This window comes from Lygodium microphyllum, chromosome 16, assembly GCF_053477565.2.
Source record: "Lygodium microphyllum isolate KBCC chromosome 16, Lygodium_microphyllum_v1.1.10, whole genome shotgun sequence".
NCBI classification, from domain to species: Eukaryota; Viridiplantae; Streptophyta; class Polypodiopsida; order Schizaeales; family Lygodiaceae; genus Lygodium; species Lygodium microphyllum.
In genome coordinates this window covers 12222677-12237792 of record NC_141150.1, presented here as the reverse complement: position 1 = coordinate 12237792, position 15116 = coordinate 12222677, and the positions used below count along the sequence as shown (strand labels likewise).

The following is a 15116-nucleotide window of genomic DNA, read 5'->3' as shown; positions in this document are numbered from 1 at the left end:
TCTATCACCACAATAATATATTGATTTTGTTTTGTAGACAAAGAATGCATAGATCCAACAAAATCAATGTCCTACAAAGGACAAGATCACTAGAATGGAGTTAATACGAGTTTTTCTAGCGTCATACCTCTGACAAATATCACAATGCTTTACATATTTAAAGGCATCTTGGAAAACTACGGAGCACCAATATTCTACATGCAAAGCCTTCTAGGCAATGAGATATCTAGAAAAATGACCCCCACATAGTGAATCATGGCACTCTTTGAAAATAGATGGCACATCATCATGCATCATGCAACGATGTTATACCTCATCCACTCCCTTTTTGTACAAGACACTAGCTATTAGAGAAAAGAAAAATGCTTGTTTCTTGATCTTCCTTTTTTGAAACTTCGAAAGATTTTCTACCAAGTTTCCTATGGAAAGATAATATAATGGAATCATAGCACGATAGGATTGAGGCTCCATCAATCTTACAAGGATTCTTACAATCAATGATATCAGCCCACTCCTCCTTAGGCTCACCAAAATCTACTAAACATTCAACAATTCCATGTAAATTTGGAGGCTTGCTCCGAATCAAATAATCAAACTCTTGCAAAGATATTAGCCACTTGGCTAGGAAATCAAGACGTTGAAGTTTATTCAACAATAGGCATAACTCTCAGTCTTGGTGAAAAACACCACCTTCTTTAAAAAATGTAATGTCTAAACTTCTTAATGGTGAATACCATAGCCAAAAAAACCTTCCCTAAATAATTGTATCAAAGCTTTGAAATACCAAACTCATAGCTTACAAAAGTGATAGCATGGTATAGTCACAGCTTCCAAATGTTGGATAGGCAACAAATATATATCATGTCTTGTTGCAAACATGAAGATATATAAAACTTCACTCCTTTTTGAAGCCTTTACACTAATTTTTAGATAATTCCATCTTCACATCCTCAAGCACCACTTTTCATGGTTCAATCCACTCAAAACTATAGCTTTGTGACAAAAGATTTGTCAAGGGTAATGAGCACTCAACCAATGCATTGATAAGCCTCCCATAATAACCCATAGATGAAACCAAATTGTGGACTTCTCTAGGACTAGCGAGTGGACGCATTGTGACAATAATAGCTACATTTTAAGATCAATAATAGTTCCAAATCCACTCATAATATGACCCAATAGTAACCACAAGAAACCCCAAATACATACTTTGAAGGATTCAATGCTATATAATAATCATGGTGTTAGAGCATGTAGCGTGTTAGAAGTATAGCATTAGAACCCTATGTAAGCAATGGTGTATGAGGGAAGGTGAGGTGTGAATAGACTAGAGGACAAGATAAATCCTAAACCTAACTTCAAGTGGCCATATAAACAACCCTAAGGGTCACTCTCAGTGTAGAAGAGAGAGTGTAATAGTTGTACTTCACGAGCAACTAAATAAGAAATATATTCTTATTGTCCTTTGTGAGCTCTCTTCTCCCTCTTGTGCACACTGCTCTATGTTGCAACTCTAACATTCCACCATGATATCATAGCTATCTGTGATCCATTTAGCTTCGCTTAACCTCATCTCACCCTAAGAGCACATGAGAGTTCTATTTTTCATCTTACCTTCTAACCTCCATAGGTAGTTCTAGAACTACAAATCTTGGAAGAGTTGGTGTGGCCAAAGGAGGGCATTTCAACTCATGGTCTTTTCTAGATACTTGTATTTGTCACTTTAATCCACCACATTGTGCACTCTCTGGGCTGGCATTGTAAAATAACCCAAATCTGGTGCTATTTTTGCTACTAAAAAAATGACCTACTAAAACTCTCTCTAGGAGCTTCATTGAAGGGGATTTCATAAGGCATTTGGAGCCCCCTAAGAAGGTTATCTCCCTCTAAGAGGGCCTACAAAAATTCATTCTCTATTGGCCACTATGGACTAACCCTTATTATCACCCTATGTAGCAACCATAGCCAAAAGCTTGAAGCTTAAGTTTTTTGTTTTTCTTCTTAATGAAGTCATTAACAATGATTCTAGTCACTAAGTGAGAAAAATTCAAGTTCATTGCAAATATAGAGACTCAATACTTAGATCTTCTTGTCCCAAATGTGACTCTCAAGCTTGCCATTTAATCAAAATTCGAGCGCAAGCATTTTACTAAGCTTAGATATTAGTGTTTTTAAACACTACTCATCATCAATCTGGCTATCATTGCTTGCTAGTTATTCATAGTAATCTAAAGGTTTTTAGATCTTAAGCATATTCACTAAGCTCTTAACTATAATCTTCTCTCTCTCTCTTGACCATTGTAAGGTTATGTGTTTTATATAAACACATAGACCAGTTTACCTCCTCTCCATAAGTGGTCTTGCTGATTTCTTAATCACTTTTAGCCTATTCCTCATTTGATTTAAACATCATTTCATTTTCTTCCACTCTTATTGCCCACATTGTAAAGGGTTAGACACTTCCATTTCCCTGTGCAATCGGTAAGACCTTCCTATCATGGCCTATGTTGATGTAAAACCTCAAATATGTAAGTTCATTGGGAGAGACTTTCACCCATGGCAAGTATTAGTGAAATATAAAATGATGGAGAGGTGTTACTAGCTCTTCATCAAAGGGACCAAGGCCATTAATCTATCCATTCATATAGACATAGAAGATTATGAAAGAGCTCAAACAGTAATAATGTTGCACCTACACGAATCCCGAATCCACCACATTGATCAAGTTACAACTTCAAAGGAGAACTGGGATGAGCTCAAGGAATTGTATGGCGCAAGAGGAAATAACTCCAAAATCTCCCTCGAAATAGAGTTTTTCAACTTAGAATACAAGGGGAAGACTTGGGAAAGTTCATTTCCCACATGAAGGGACTAATGGCCTTCAGTCAAGCTCTAATGTACTAGTTCTACAAATTAGTAGCTCATCCTAAGAGTGTTTAGTTACTAATCTCCAGTAAATGTTTTATGTAAATTGATAGAAGGCATACTATTATGCTTAAATTTCAATAAAGGTAGTGTTTCAAATTCTCATACATTTCTATCCTTTCTATGAAGGTGTGATTGTAAGTATGACAATTGAGCTCCTCAAAAGATCAAAAGTATAAGTTATTCTCTTATCCTTAGAAGTGGATGAATTCTCAATGTTATGTTAACTCAAAAAATCATGGCCATAAAGAACGTGCTCAAATTCATGAGACAAGTATTCCAAAAAGCCCTTGCGTTTATTTTTCAAACCATACAAATGATATATATCAACATGAATAGAAAGTATCAAAATCGTATACAATTTCACTTTTAGAGTACACTCACTATTTAAACTAGTTGAAGTTAAGGGATTATTCTTTTTGACAATGCCTTAAAAAAGAAAGATTTGTATTCAAGGTCCATTTCTCTTACTATTCTTTCTATTGTAGGTAGACAAAAATATTTTCATGGAAGCACAATGTATCATAACATCAACCAAGATTGTCATGACATCTTTCTATTTTATTTTTCTCGTGAAATAAAAATATATTGTCATGCCATCTTTCTAACCATCTCATTTTTTCTTTCTGATCTGAAAATTTTCTAAAAGATTTATGGCATCTTTGTAGATCGTTGGTTGGAATTTCATATGAGCTTCAAGCAAGTCTGGATACACATGATTAAAATTGGTAGGTGCATTTGGTCCTCTCAAGATTATGCTTGCTTTGTCATATGCTTTTGCAGCTTCTTCTGGAGTTTCTGTAGAACATTTGAAAAGGTAAAAGTTTCATTCATGTCTAAGTTTCAAAATTGTCAATATTAAAAAGAACCTATTTTCTTTCACAAACAAACAAAATGCTTACCATTTTTATAGTAAGGAGGCTTTATAAAATTATCACAACTAAGAAAATAAAGGCAAGTGTGTTACCATAGCATCCTAGGTGGATATCTTTGTTCTCAAATTTTCCTATTTTAGCACACCATCTGTTGTTAGAACGTCTGTCATGTGACCATATGGAATATGAGTAATGGTTCCAAACCCACAAATGTCTGATTCTACGACTTTAATATATTTCAATAATACATTGCAAAGCTACTAGTGTGTGTAGATATATGTTTCTTCTATGATTTTCAACAATATGTGTCATTGACTCGTTTATTAATACTTTGCTCTATACACAACACCTTGAGAATGGAAAACAAATGTTTTCTACCTAGGCTATACACTCTTATTGTCTCTATTATTCTAGTAAAAGGAGCATTGGTTGAAGTAACAAAATTAGCAATGCATAATTACTTATAATATGCAATGCAACACAAATTTTTTTGTAAGTACTACTTCTACCACACTAGTATCATCACCACTACCACTACCACTACCACTACAACCACTACCACCACAAGCATGATGACAAGAACCACAATTATCAATAAAATAATTATGAACACAATTGCTATGATTATGACCATCACCATGGTGACAAGCATGCCCACATCCATTTCTACTAAAATTTTAACTATGCTTACTACTACCACTACCACTATTACTAACAATCCTATATTTACTAGTACAATGCTACCACTACCATTGTACCATCCTCATACCATCACTTTTACAATAGAGTCATCAGTGTCACCACCACTACTATTTGCAACAATGATTACAATTTTTCTTACTATAATTACAACTAATAGTACCACTCTCAAGCCTACATCATCACCGCCTTCTACCTTGTAAACTAACCCCTCTCTACATCTATCCCAAGGTACAATATAGAGGATACTTTCAGCACAATGGCTATGTTTTGGAGACTTTTTGAGTGGAAGGCCTAAGTTTCCAACTAGAAAATTAAATATATAGTCCTATGTATAATACTTGATACATTTTAGCTTGATAGTCACCCAAAACACTCCAAGATAAGGTTTTTCTAGAATATTTGCTAAAATTTCTAAACTTTTGACTTTGACTAAAAAAAGGTTTTCCCACCTATTTAAAATCAAAAATCATGGGGGGTCCCTTGATTTTTACCTATTCCGTTTGCTCCATTGACCTCATCCACTTTTTCCACTCACTATTGAATATATCAGTTTCCATCGCAGAACTAAAAGAGAAATAGAGTCTAACACTACCCAAGACCTAAGCAACTAATAGAAACTCCAATCTATTGGAAATCCTATACACCCAAGAGTAAGGCAATGGTCAATGCTCACATATTAAATCTAAAAAGAACCATATCCTCTTGCAGCTCAGAAGGGCACAATATCACAAGCTTTATGCTCATGTTACAACTTATAAGGGTGTTCATAATGCTTCTTTATTTGTAAGAATTTGTACTATCGATCACAATCGCAAGATACCTCACTCCTAAAATATACGGGGCGATTCAGAGGTTGTCAAATTTAGTGCAATGGATCTCATAGACGGAGATCAAGACATCCTCTATTGAATTCGCAAGGTAGGTAGCCATGGAGATCGTCTGTCTCTTTGAGAAGTACCTGACCACTAGCATGCTCACAATACAAACCCACCTCTTGGTGTATCTTATAGATGAAGTGTAGTTTGCGGGATCCGTCCATACGCGATGTATATTTTTCTTGGAGCGCTTCATGAAAACCTTGAAAGGCTTTGTGCGACAACGAGCTTGGTCAGAAGGTAGCATTATTGAAGGTTGGCTGGTATCAGAGGCATTAGTGCATATTTCATAATTGCTACCAATGGTGGATTCAGACAATAGTATGCTATGGTCTCGCTGAAGGATGATGATAAACTGACCTTAGATGTGGTGGTTGGAAATGGGGTAGGAAAAAGGATGGACGTTGCAATGGAGGAAAAAGTGAATCGTTTTTGTATATTGCACCATGCATCCATGGAGACATGGCTCGCTAGGTACGAGCAAGCCAGGAAAGATTGGGACGAAGTGCTATTGGAATTTTATCGTAATACACATCATCGACTGATTTGATATCTCGATGGCATGGAGGAGATGCCATGGTTTATGTCTATGCAATGGTTACATGAAGCTTTGATTGTAGCTTATCGCGAAGGGGTGGAGGTCTCTACTGAGGAGTGGGAATCCTCAAGGGGATATTGTAGTCTGAAGGTGACCGTATGTTTTATAAGCTATCGTATCTGGATTTTATATGTGACAACTAATCTAACCGTTTGAATGTACAATATAGAATCTACAGTGTAGTGTGGTCATGAACGCGACATTCATTAGGAGAAATATGGACTCTCTTTTTTGCCCCTTAAGGAGTGAATAAACAAATATAGGCCTAACCAATGAGAGAGCTGGGATTCCAGATTCATGTAACATGAATCTTCTAGCCATATCTTGGACCAAATCTTCCCTCAGCAATAAAATAAGGGAAAAGGGGAGTACAAAGTTGTCACTTCTTGGAAGTTTGTGCCTCGAATTTTCATTTTCTTATTTTTTATGTTTGACTTTTCTTTTCTCCCCTTTTCAGTTTCCCCCTCTTTTTTAGGCGGAACTCAAATTTGTCATATCTCTTTCCCCACTTCTTCTTTCCTGACGAAATTTTACAGCCTCACTATTTCTTGCCATGTCTGTAACCCTGTAAAATTTCATTTGCTTTGCACAAGCACAGAGAGAGATTCATGTGTTTCATGAGAGCAGAGCTTGTTTTACCAAAGCCCTAAGATTCTCTTCACAAAACTCTACAGGTATATTTTTCTCTTCCATAGATGTTCTATGGTAAAGTTTTATCTCGTTTGGAGAAAACCTGTGTAAGTTATGTGCATTCTCTGACATGTAATTTCTTTTGTTTTGATGCTCTAGGAGTCTCTTACAGTCAATAATAGTGACATTTTGAATACTCAACTTCTTCTTCAACATCTTAGGGTTTCTCTGTAAACAAAGTTACAGGTATATTGTCTTGTTTTTTTGTTGCTCCACTATTAAATTTTATCTCGTTTAGACAAAATGTATACAAGTTACATGCATACTGAGTTTTCCTTTGTTTTTTTACTCCAAGAATCTCCGAGGGTGAAGAACAATGATTTATTAAGAACTCAACTTCTACAATATCTTTGGGATTTTGAACACTCAATTTCTTCTTCAACATCTTAGGGTTTCTCTGTAAACAAAGTTACAGGTATATTGTCTTGTTTTTTTGTTGCTCCACTGTTAAATTTTATCTCGTTTAGACAAAATGTATACAAGTTACATGCATACTGAGCTTTCCTTTGTTTTTTTACTCCAAGAATCTCCGAGGGTGAAGAACAATGATTTATTAAGAACTCAACTTCTACAACATCTTTGGGATTTTTTGCAGAGAAAGCCACAAGTATATTGCCATTTTTTACTACTGTTCCATGGTTAAATTTCAACGCATTTGGACAAAGCCTATATAAGTTATATGTATGTGTTGACCCAATATTTCTTTTGTTTTTGTACTACAGGAATCTGTCAGTGAAGGAACAATGGTCTTGCTATAAGTCAACTTCTTGTTCAACATATCTAGGGATCTTTGTGAAAGAAATTACAGGTACAATGTTTCTTTTTTAAATTGATCCATTTAAATTTAATTTCATTTGGAGATAACATTTGCAAATTATACACATGTTGATAGGTAACTTTTGTATTTGGTTGTTACAGATGTCTTCACGGAGGAAAAATATCAGTAGCATACTTGCAGTGGAGGTCTTCAACAGGAAAGATAATGGCGGTAATTGGATTTGTGATAAGTATTATAAGTTGGATTGGATTTTGATGCACCCAAGTACTCGAGGGAGTTTCAAGGTCAAGCGCAAGGATGTTGCAAACCCTAGCAAACATTGGAAAGGTAGAATTCTAGAGTTCAGAAAAGTGTTTAATGGCACAAGTGCAGTAACAGAAGTGTTGATTCAACATGTTTATACGCATAAACAAATCTCTGTACACGACGAGAACAACATTGCAAACTATAAACAAAACAGTAAGTTGTTAAATTTTATCATTGATTATTCTTTTGTATCAGAGTTGTTTTTAAAAGTCTTTGCAGTATTCTAATTCAGTCTTGTTTGATTGACAGCTCTATATCCATCGACTTTGCATGAATGGCAGAATGTGGAATGTTTAAGCGGCAAGATACATGTTTGGCATGAAGAGATAGGTTCTTTGATCTATGATAATACCTCTACAAGTCAACTTGCCACTCAAAACATCTTTTTTTATAATTCATTGTATGTGGTAGAAAGCCAGAGATTGCAGCATGTCCCATTGCCGCCACTGTCTAGTGGTGAATGGTTCATTGGTAGCTTGGAGTTGTCAGGAGCTTGCAAGTCGAAGATAAAATCTGACATCAATAGTGCTATGAAACCCACCACAGGCTCCAAAGATGTGCATCTTAATTGGTTTATTCCATTCTCATTGTTTGCACATTTGTTTGGTTCATGTGATGTTTTGAAGAAAACAAAGATTACTTATCAATGCAAGTGTCCATCCGAGGAATGGATGAGTCAGCTATTGGGTGAGTCTTGGGAAGTCAAAAGAACACATTTTGATGAGACGATTGAGTGCAGGGTCAACCAATCTGATATTACATTCAGGTAAAACTTTTTTACTACTTTGCATACCTTGATTTAATTGACATAGGTCTCGCTTAGATGAATTGTTATGTTAGTCGCATTGATCACTTACCATTATTTTTGTTTTTATTACAGGTATTTCATTGCTAGACAAACTCTGTGCGTTCGCTTTCGATATAGAAGATGGCGACTTTTGCGAGGGGAGTGGATCAGCTTGGATCAAGATATCCGAGATGACACACATACATCGCTCGTAGATGTGGTAATCTTGTGGAGTGGTCATAATCCTTTCGTAGTCAGTGCAGAGAGTCATTGGCCCATTTATTTTCTGAGACAAGAAATCCAATTAATGTCTAGTGAGCCCCTCTACAACTTCTATTTCAAGTTAGATAATAGAAAAGTCAGGACTCGTAGTGAGCAATCCATGACATGTAAACAATGTGCTTCTCCACATATCCTTGAGATAGTGGAATCCTTGTAAAAAAACTTTATAAAGAGCGAATACATACCTTTTTTGAACTTCTGAGTACTTTAAATTTTAGTTTACTGTGATCCAAGCGTGCGATAATACATACTGTAATTACTCAATCGTGCAGTTAAAAATCATAATTAAATTGCAGGTTAGAGGTCTATAATCTAGAGAATATTGTCTTTGCACAATGATATATTGTAGCGCATCTCTGCTGCTCGTTTATTACATTTTAATATTAAATTGGATCCAAAGGGAATTTCAAGGCCTTTTAGATTTATTTTCTTTAAAAAATTATATATTTTCTCTCGTTAGACTTGAATATACTCAGCGACCCAAACATATTCGAGGATATAATAATGTAGAACGAAGCGTTTGTCTGTATGAGTAATTTTAACAGTGACTTTAAAGTACTGAAATAAAGAAACTAAGGTAAGAGTTTTAATTTGAAACTTTAGAATTAATAACTTTATAAAGAACCTTTATTTAAAACCCTAGACACATAAAAGCTATAACTCCAAACTCATTTTCGCTTTCATTCTCCACTTCCCTACACTTGTGCTCTCATTCCTTCTCTCTTTGTGTGCCATGGCTACCACTCCCGCCTTCGCCGCATGGATCAGTTCCACATGCTACACGCACATAGGGGACCAGATATACCCTAGGTTTTGTGTGACCTTGAGTCTAGAGAGCTCACTTTCCGCTGTAGACCCTGACTCTAGTATACTAGCATCGTTTTGTGATGCAGTGAACCCTCTCACTTGCTCTATTCCCGACTCCACTCTTAGGTGGGTTCCCATGGATTTTTTGTATAGTTTGTGTGCCGGATCCAGCCATGCAAAGGTGATAAGTCGAGCCCTGGTGCATGTGGGGCAACATCTCCGTGCTAGAGCAGTGCCCACCTCGTCACAGGACCACGTCACGATGGATCTCATTGAGAGGGATGCCGCCTTTGCCATATATGTTATGTGCACTGAGGTGCAAGAGGACAGTGACGAGGACATCGATGCACCCTCTCGGCCACTATTAGAGTACTTTGAGAGGGAGCCTGAGGAGATCACTCTCGATCTAAGTGTTGAGGCAGCACAGAGCTTGGCCATTGTGCACCCACCTCCCTGCCCTGATGAGATGCCCACGAGCGAAGAGCCACCCCTCTCTTCTCTCCATGCTATCACCATCGAGGGGGTGGAATATCTACTCATGCAGGATGTGCTAGAGTTGTTGGAGCTTAGGGAAGAAGAACTATACTGTATCATGGTGCGTGATGCACCTAGTGATTTCATAGATTTTGATTTACAGGATGCCCCACCACATGTTGATGAGGTGGCTCGTTATGATGGCACGAGCATCGATGACATCTCTGCCATTGTGAGCATCCAGGAGCAGATTGAGGATGCAGCGCCACAGTATCAGATCTCTGATGAGGAGTTCGAGCGGTTGCAGGAAAGCCTTTTTGGTCCTACCCAGGAGAGAGACGAGGGCAGCCCAGTGGCAGGAGCAGACCTGGATGCTCCATTACAGCGGCAGATAGATGATGTAGAGAAGGTAATGTTCTCGGTTTCATATGAAACTTAACCAGTAGGGCCTCTAGGGCATCGGGAGCACACACATGTGTTTTTGTCGGGATCGGGCCCCCAGAAGTGCAGATTCAGGCCCCCAGACGCGAGCCTCCGGCCAGGGCACTTCTGGGGGCCCGATCCCGACAAAAACACATGTGTGTGCTCCCGATGCCCTAGAGGTTCATATGAATATGATTTATATATCTTCAGCACACTCCATGCATAGTGAGTCTGATACTGAACTTGTGTGTTGCAGGAGATTGTCTATATAGATGAGTTTTCATCTAGGCAGGGTGGCCGATCTGGTAGCCAAGGAAGGGTGCAAGACTCGGCATTGAAGGAGTATGTTGGGCAGCTTGTCAACGACATTATTGTATTTTATAAGACATGCTCCCCTGCTTTTGCAGAGAACTTCTTGAAGTTGAGGGCACTAACAAAGGCTGGGCCCTTCAAGACCATCCTGACCAACTCCAGCCTGGAGAAAGTAGTGTTGCTTCGACGTTCGAAGCTTCTCTACTTATTCACGAGTACTAGGTCTGGCCCACTTTTCTCCATGGTGGCCCGTGGCATGGTTGCCGATGTTGAAGACCCCACTGTCATTAGACAGGAACTATTGGGGCAAAATGTATTGTTGCCTATGATCAAGAATAGCTCTGACCATGGGGAGCCTAGCTCCAAGAAGCCTAGGAGAGAATAGATGTACTTATTGCCTACTGATATCGCATCACTGATGTACTGCACTTTGTAATCTTCTCTTCAAGTAATGAAAACTGATGTTTGTTGGATTCGCGTGCAATGTAGTTTGTGATACGTGTCATTTACTGTTTTTTTTAACTTGAATGTTACATTTATTTATCGAATTTATACGTAACACAATTCGTACCCTAAATTTAATACACAGTGCTTTATCGAATTCGTGCGCAACATGTATTTGTTCGAACGCATGTAACGATAACTCAACGACGTAAATAAAATAAATATCAAGTGACTAAACAAAAATAAGACGCGCCAAAAACTTTGTATTTGTATTAATAACAATTTTACATGGGGTCCATTACAACCAAGGCTTTACAAAATGTCTTCAGAAGCTACATTCCATGTGCTTTTGAGTTTGTACACCTCTATCCTTGCTGACCTCCGCGAGGACTATCTTTCCATCGCCGAAAGAACCTGACTATCCGCAGATCCCTCTCGGTGACAGTGACCCTCCTTGCATGCACCGCTACATAGACTGAGTCTCCAAATAAGTCGATGAGGTAGGCTTCAGCAGCTTCTTGTAGTGTGAGGAGGGCCTGGGCAGTCCAGCGATCTGGTTGTTTCGCGCGTGATGTGTTTGGAAACTGGTTCCTGTTGTTCATGATCACTATGCCCTCCATGATCTCCCGCACCAACTTCTGGAATGGAGCCTTCGGTATCAGGAGGTGAGTGGTCTTTTGGTAGTGGCGGATCTCGTGAAGAGCCACTGTGCCTGGCTTCCATCGACGCTTGCGATGCTGGCGTGGTGGTGGTGGTGGTGGAGCTGGAGGACGTGGCTGCCGTATGGAATTTCCAGGGGGGTATCTCCAGGCCGCTTGCTTGGTGCGTACCATGTCTTCTAGGAGAGAGAACTCAGAACTCAAAAGTGAAATGTGTAAAAGGAGGTGAAACTTTAAACTTATAGCCAAACTTTTCAAAAACCCTAAAATTTCAATTAATGAATCCACGCTTAGGAAAAATATCACCAGTGCTCCGATTCACATGAAATTTTACCTGTAGGCTCCTCAAGGACACATCAACCATCCAAAATTTTTTTGGCCCCAACAGAAGCCTCTGGATGGGGCCAAATTTTTAATATAAATGAGTTTGGATGGTTTATATGAGTTTATATCATTTATATAAATGATATAAACTTTTAATATAAATGAGTTTATATCAGAGGCTTCTGATGGAATCTGGGGACCCAGAGGCTTCTGATGGGGCCAAATTTTTAATATAAATGAGTTTTTCTAATGCCCAGCATGAGGGTGAAGTTTCACCAGATTCCGATTTATAAATTTGACGGTTCAATCTTTTTTTGAAAATGCGTTAACTGCATTATACTGCACTGATAATGTATTGTCAACCTCGCAACTATAGATTAAATGTATTGATAATGAGTGTGTGCAACTGCAGATTAAATGTATTGTCAACCTCGCAATGCGAAACATTGGAAACTTAAAAATTGACAAAAAATAAATCATGGGTAAAATGGAATATCGCATCAGATATACTGTTGCCAAACCACTAAATATAGTAAGGATATAGTGCATCGGCCCATGTACAACTGATCACCGACGTGTACGTGGTTGCACATTGAATTTATCCTCAACAAAACTACTTACAAAATTGGAAACTTGAAAATTCACACAATGCGAAACATGGTCAAAATAGAATATCACATATTGGATTTAGCATTGCGAAACTATGAAATACACGGTAGATAGTGCATCGAACCAAGTACAATTAGAGCTAGGGAAAATTTAGCTCCATTTTGCAGGCCACTACTATCAAATACTTGAAGGTCTATTGGAAAGATAACCCAAAACTAAGATCCTTACAATCTACAACCAAACCTGAGCTAAAAACATAGATCCAATTACAAGGTAGCTTCTCAAAGCATATTGTTGACATTAAGATTAAATGCATCCTTGTTATTGCCGATCCTGCGAACAAGAACCAGATCTATGGGCTTAATAGTGATACGTCGGGCATGAATGGCTAAAAGTTGACCATCACTCATTAGATCAATCAAGTAGCTTTCAACTGCTTCTTGGAGAGCAAGCAAGGCTTGGCTTGACCATCGCCCCACATTCCTTGCCTGGTTCCTCGAAAAGAACTTGTGATGATGCCCTGACTGTAGATCTTGCAGTATTTCTCACACCAACCTGGAGAATGGTGCCTTAGGAATAATCAAGTCGGCACTCTTCTGGAATTTCCTTATCTCGCGTAGCGCAGCTGTGCCTGGTCTCCATCTTCGCTTTTTATGTGTTGGAGGGCGTGTATTACGAGTTGGAGCAGTAGTGGGAGGTGGAGTAGCTGGAGCATGTGGACCACCATTTCTGGACAATGGCGAACCATCATTATCGACCATACTAGGGCCACCATTGTTGGCCATAGTAGCGCCACCATTATTGGCTGCAGTAGGGCCACCGTTATCGGTCACCAGGGGATCTTTGTCACTCACAGTACGCTCACTAGATTCGGAAGAGTGTTGAGCTCTTGCTCTCGCAGGCGCCTTTTTGATAGGAAGCTTGGAACGTGCCATGGCTGTGATGATGAAGGATAGAAAGGTGGAGGGTAGAGTGGAGAGCAATGGGAAAAAATGAAAGGAGAGACGACTTAAATACAAAACTTTCAAACTTACTGTGGTGTAAATGAATTTTAAATTTATCATTTCATTTCATTTCTCCACCCCATCCCTACCTCTCTCTATCTCCTGACACCCCCCTCATGCCCCCCTCTCTCTCTAGGCCAATGAATGTTCCAATGTTTAGAATTTTCATATCTTTGTCTTAGGATTTCAAAATGGACTTTTCATAATTAAAAAACAAAGTTCGAAATCGACTTTGAAAAATATAGTGACAAACCTTTGAAATTTTAAAGAAAATTTATAAGACATCTCATGTTAGAGATATGAGTATTGATGTGTCATATCCTTGGGACTTGTGCTCTCTTGTGGACTCTAAATGCATCAAAATTATTATCTTTATCTAGGTCTCCATTTTTTGCCATCTCTCTCTTGGGTTGCCAACCATTCTGCATGCCGTTGTCTAGCTGTGCTGTTTTCATATCTTGCTTTTCTCACTTCATATATTGCCCTACTTATAGATTCTGCTTGAGATGTTTTGGACTTCTTTTCTTTTTCCTCGTATCGTATCTCTAGTCTCCTATACCACCATTGGAATAATTGCCTCATAGAATTGGAATCATTGATGCCACCTCCATGATCACTTGCCTTTTGAAAAGCACAGCGAGCTTGCCAGTGAGATCTTTCCATGCCTTGAGTTGACCATATTGCCAAACTTCCTTGATCTGCAAAGTATGGACCATGTGCTTCAAGTATATGCTGCACAAGAAAAGAGATTAGAAACACAAAGTAATTCGAAATGATGATTTTTTTTTGCAATGGTGATAATACTGACCATGTAGTGTGTTATGCTATTTGTAGTCCATGCCTCCACCATGGACTTATGAAATTTAGCAGTTGTCTCTTTAAATGCATTGGCATCACCATCCATAAACCCCAACTTCTGTAAGAGAGCTGCTAATCTATCTAGGTCTATCCACACTTCTGCCTTCGCAATCCTCGTTCGTCCCCCATTGCTCCAATCTGAAACAGCAAGGTGCAACTTTTTCCATGCTTCGTACTTCTCTGGTTGTTTTACTAGTATATTGCCTTCCCCATCTCGAGGTGGAGATAAAAACTTCCTAGCCTTGGGTCCGCCAAAGCATGGTTTACAAGGAACATTTCCACTCTTCCCCGATTTTTTCTCGTCCTTTTTTATTTCTACTTGGCCTCCGTGCAATCCAACTTCAGAGAGGACTTGTTCTACCTTCTTGCATGTAGCATCAGATT

General features: G+C 38.5%; 1 protein-coding gene across 1 annotated transcript in view; it reads right to left on the bottom strand.

Annotated features, from left to right (window-relative positions):
• Positions 1-3538: 3538 nt before the first annotated feature.
• Positions 3539-15116, bottom strand: part of LOC148022534 (ethylene-responsive transcription factor WRI1-like) — a 33719-nt gene continuing 22141 nt past the window's right edge. The window contains exons 5-6 of the mRNA XM_087696560.1: positions 3893-3963; positions 3539-3723 (exon numbers count right to left, since the gene is read on the bottom strand). Coding sequence (XP_087552686.1) covers positions 3539-3723; positions 3893-3963 — 256 coding nt within the window. The remainder of the gene's footprint in view (positions 3724-3892; positions 3964-15116) is intronic.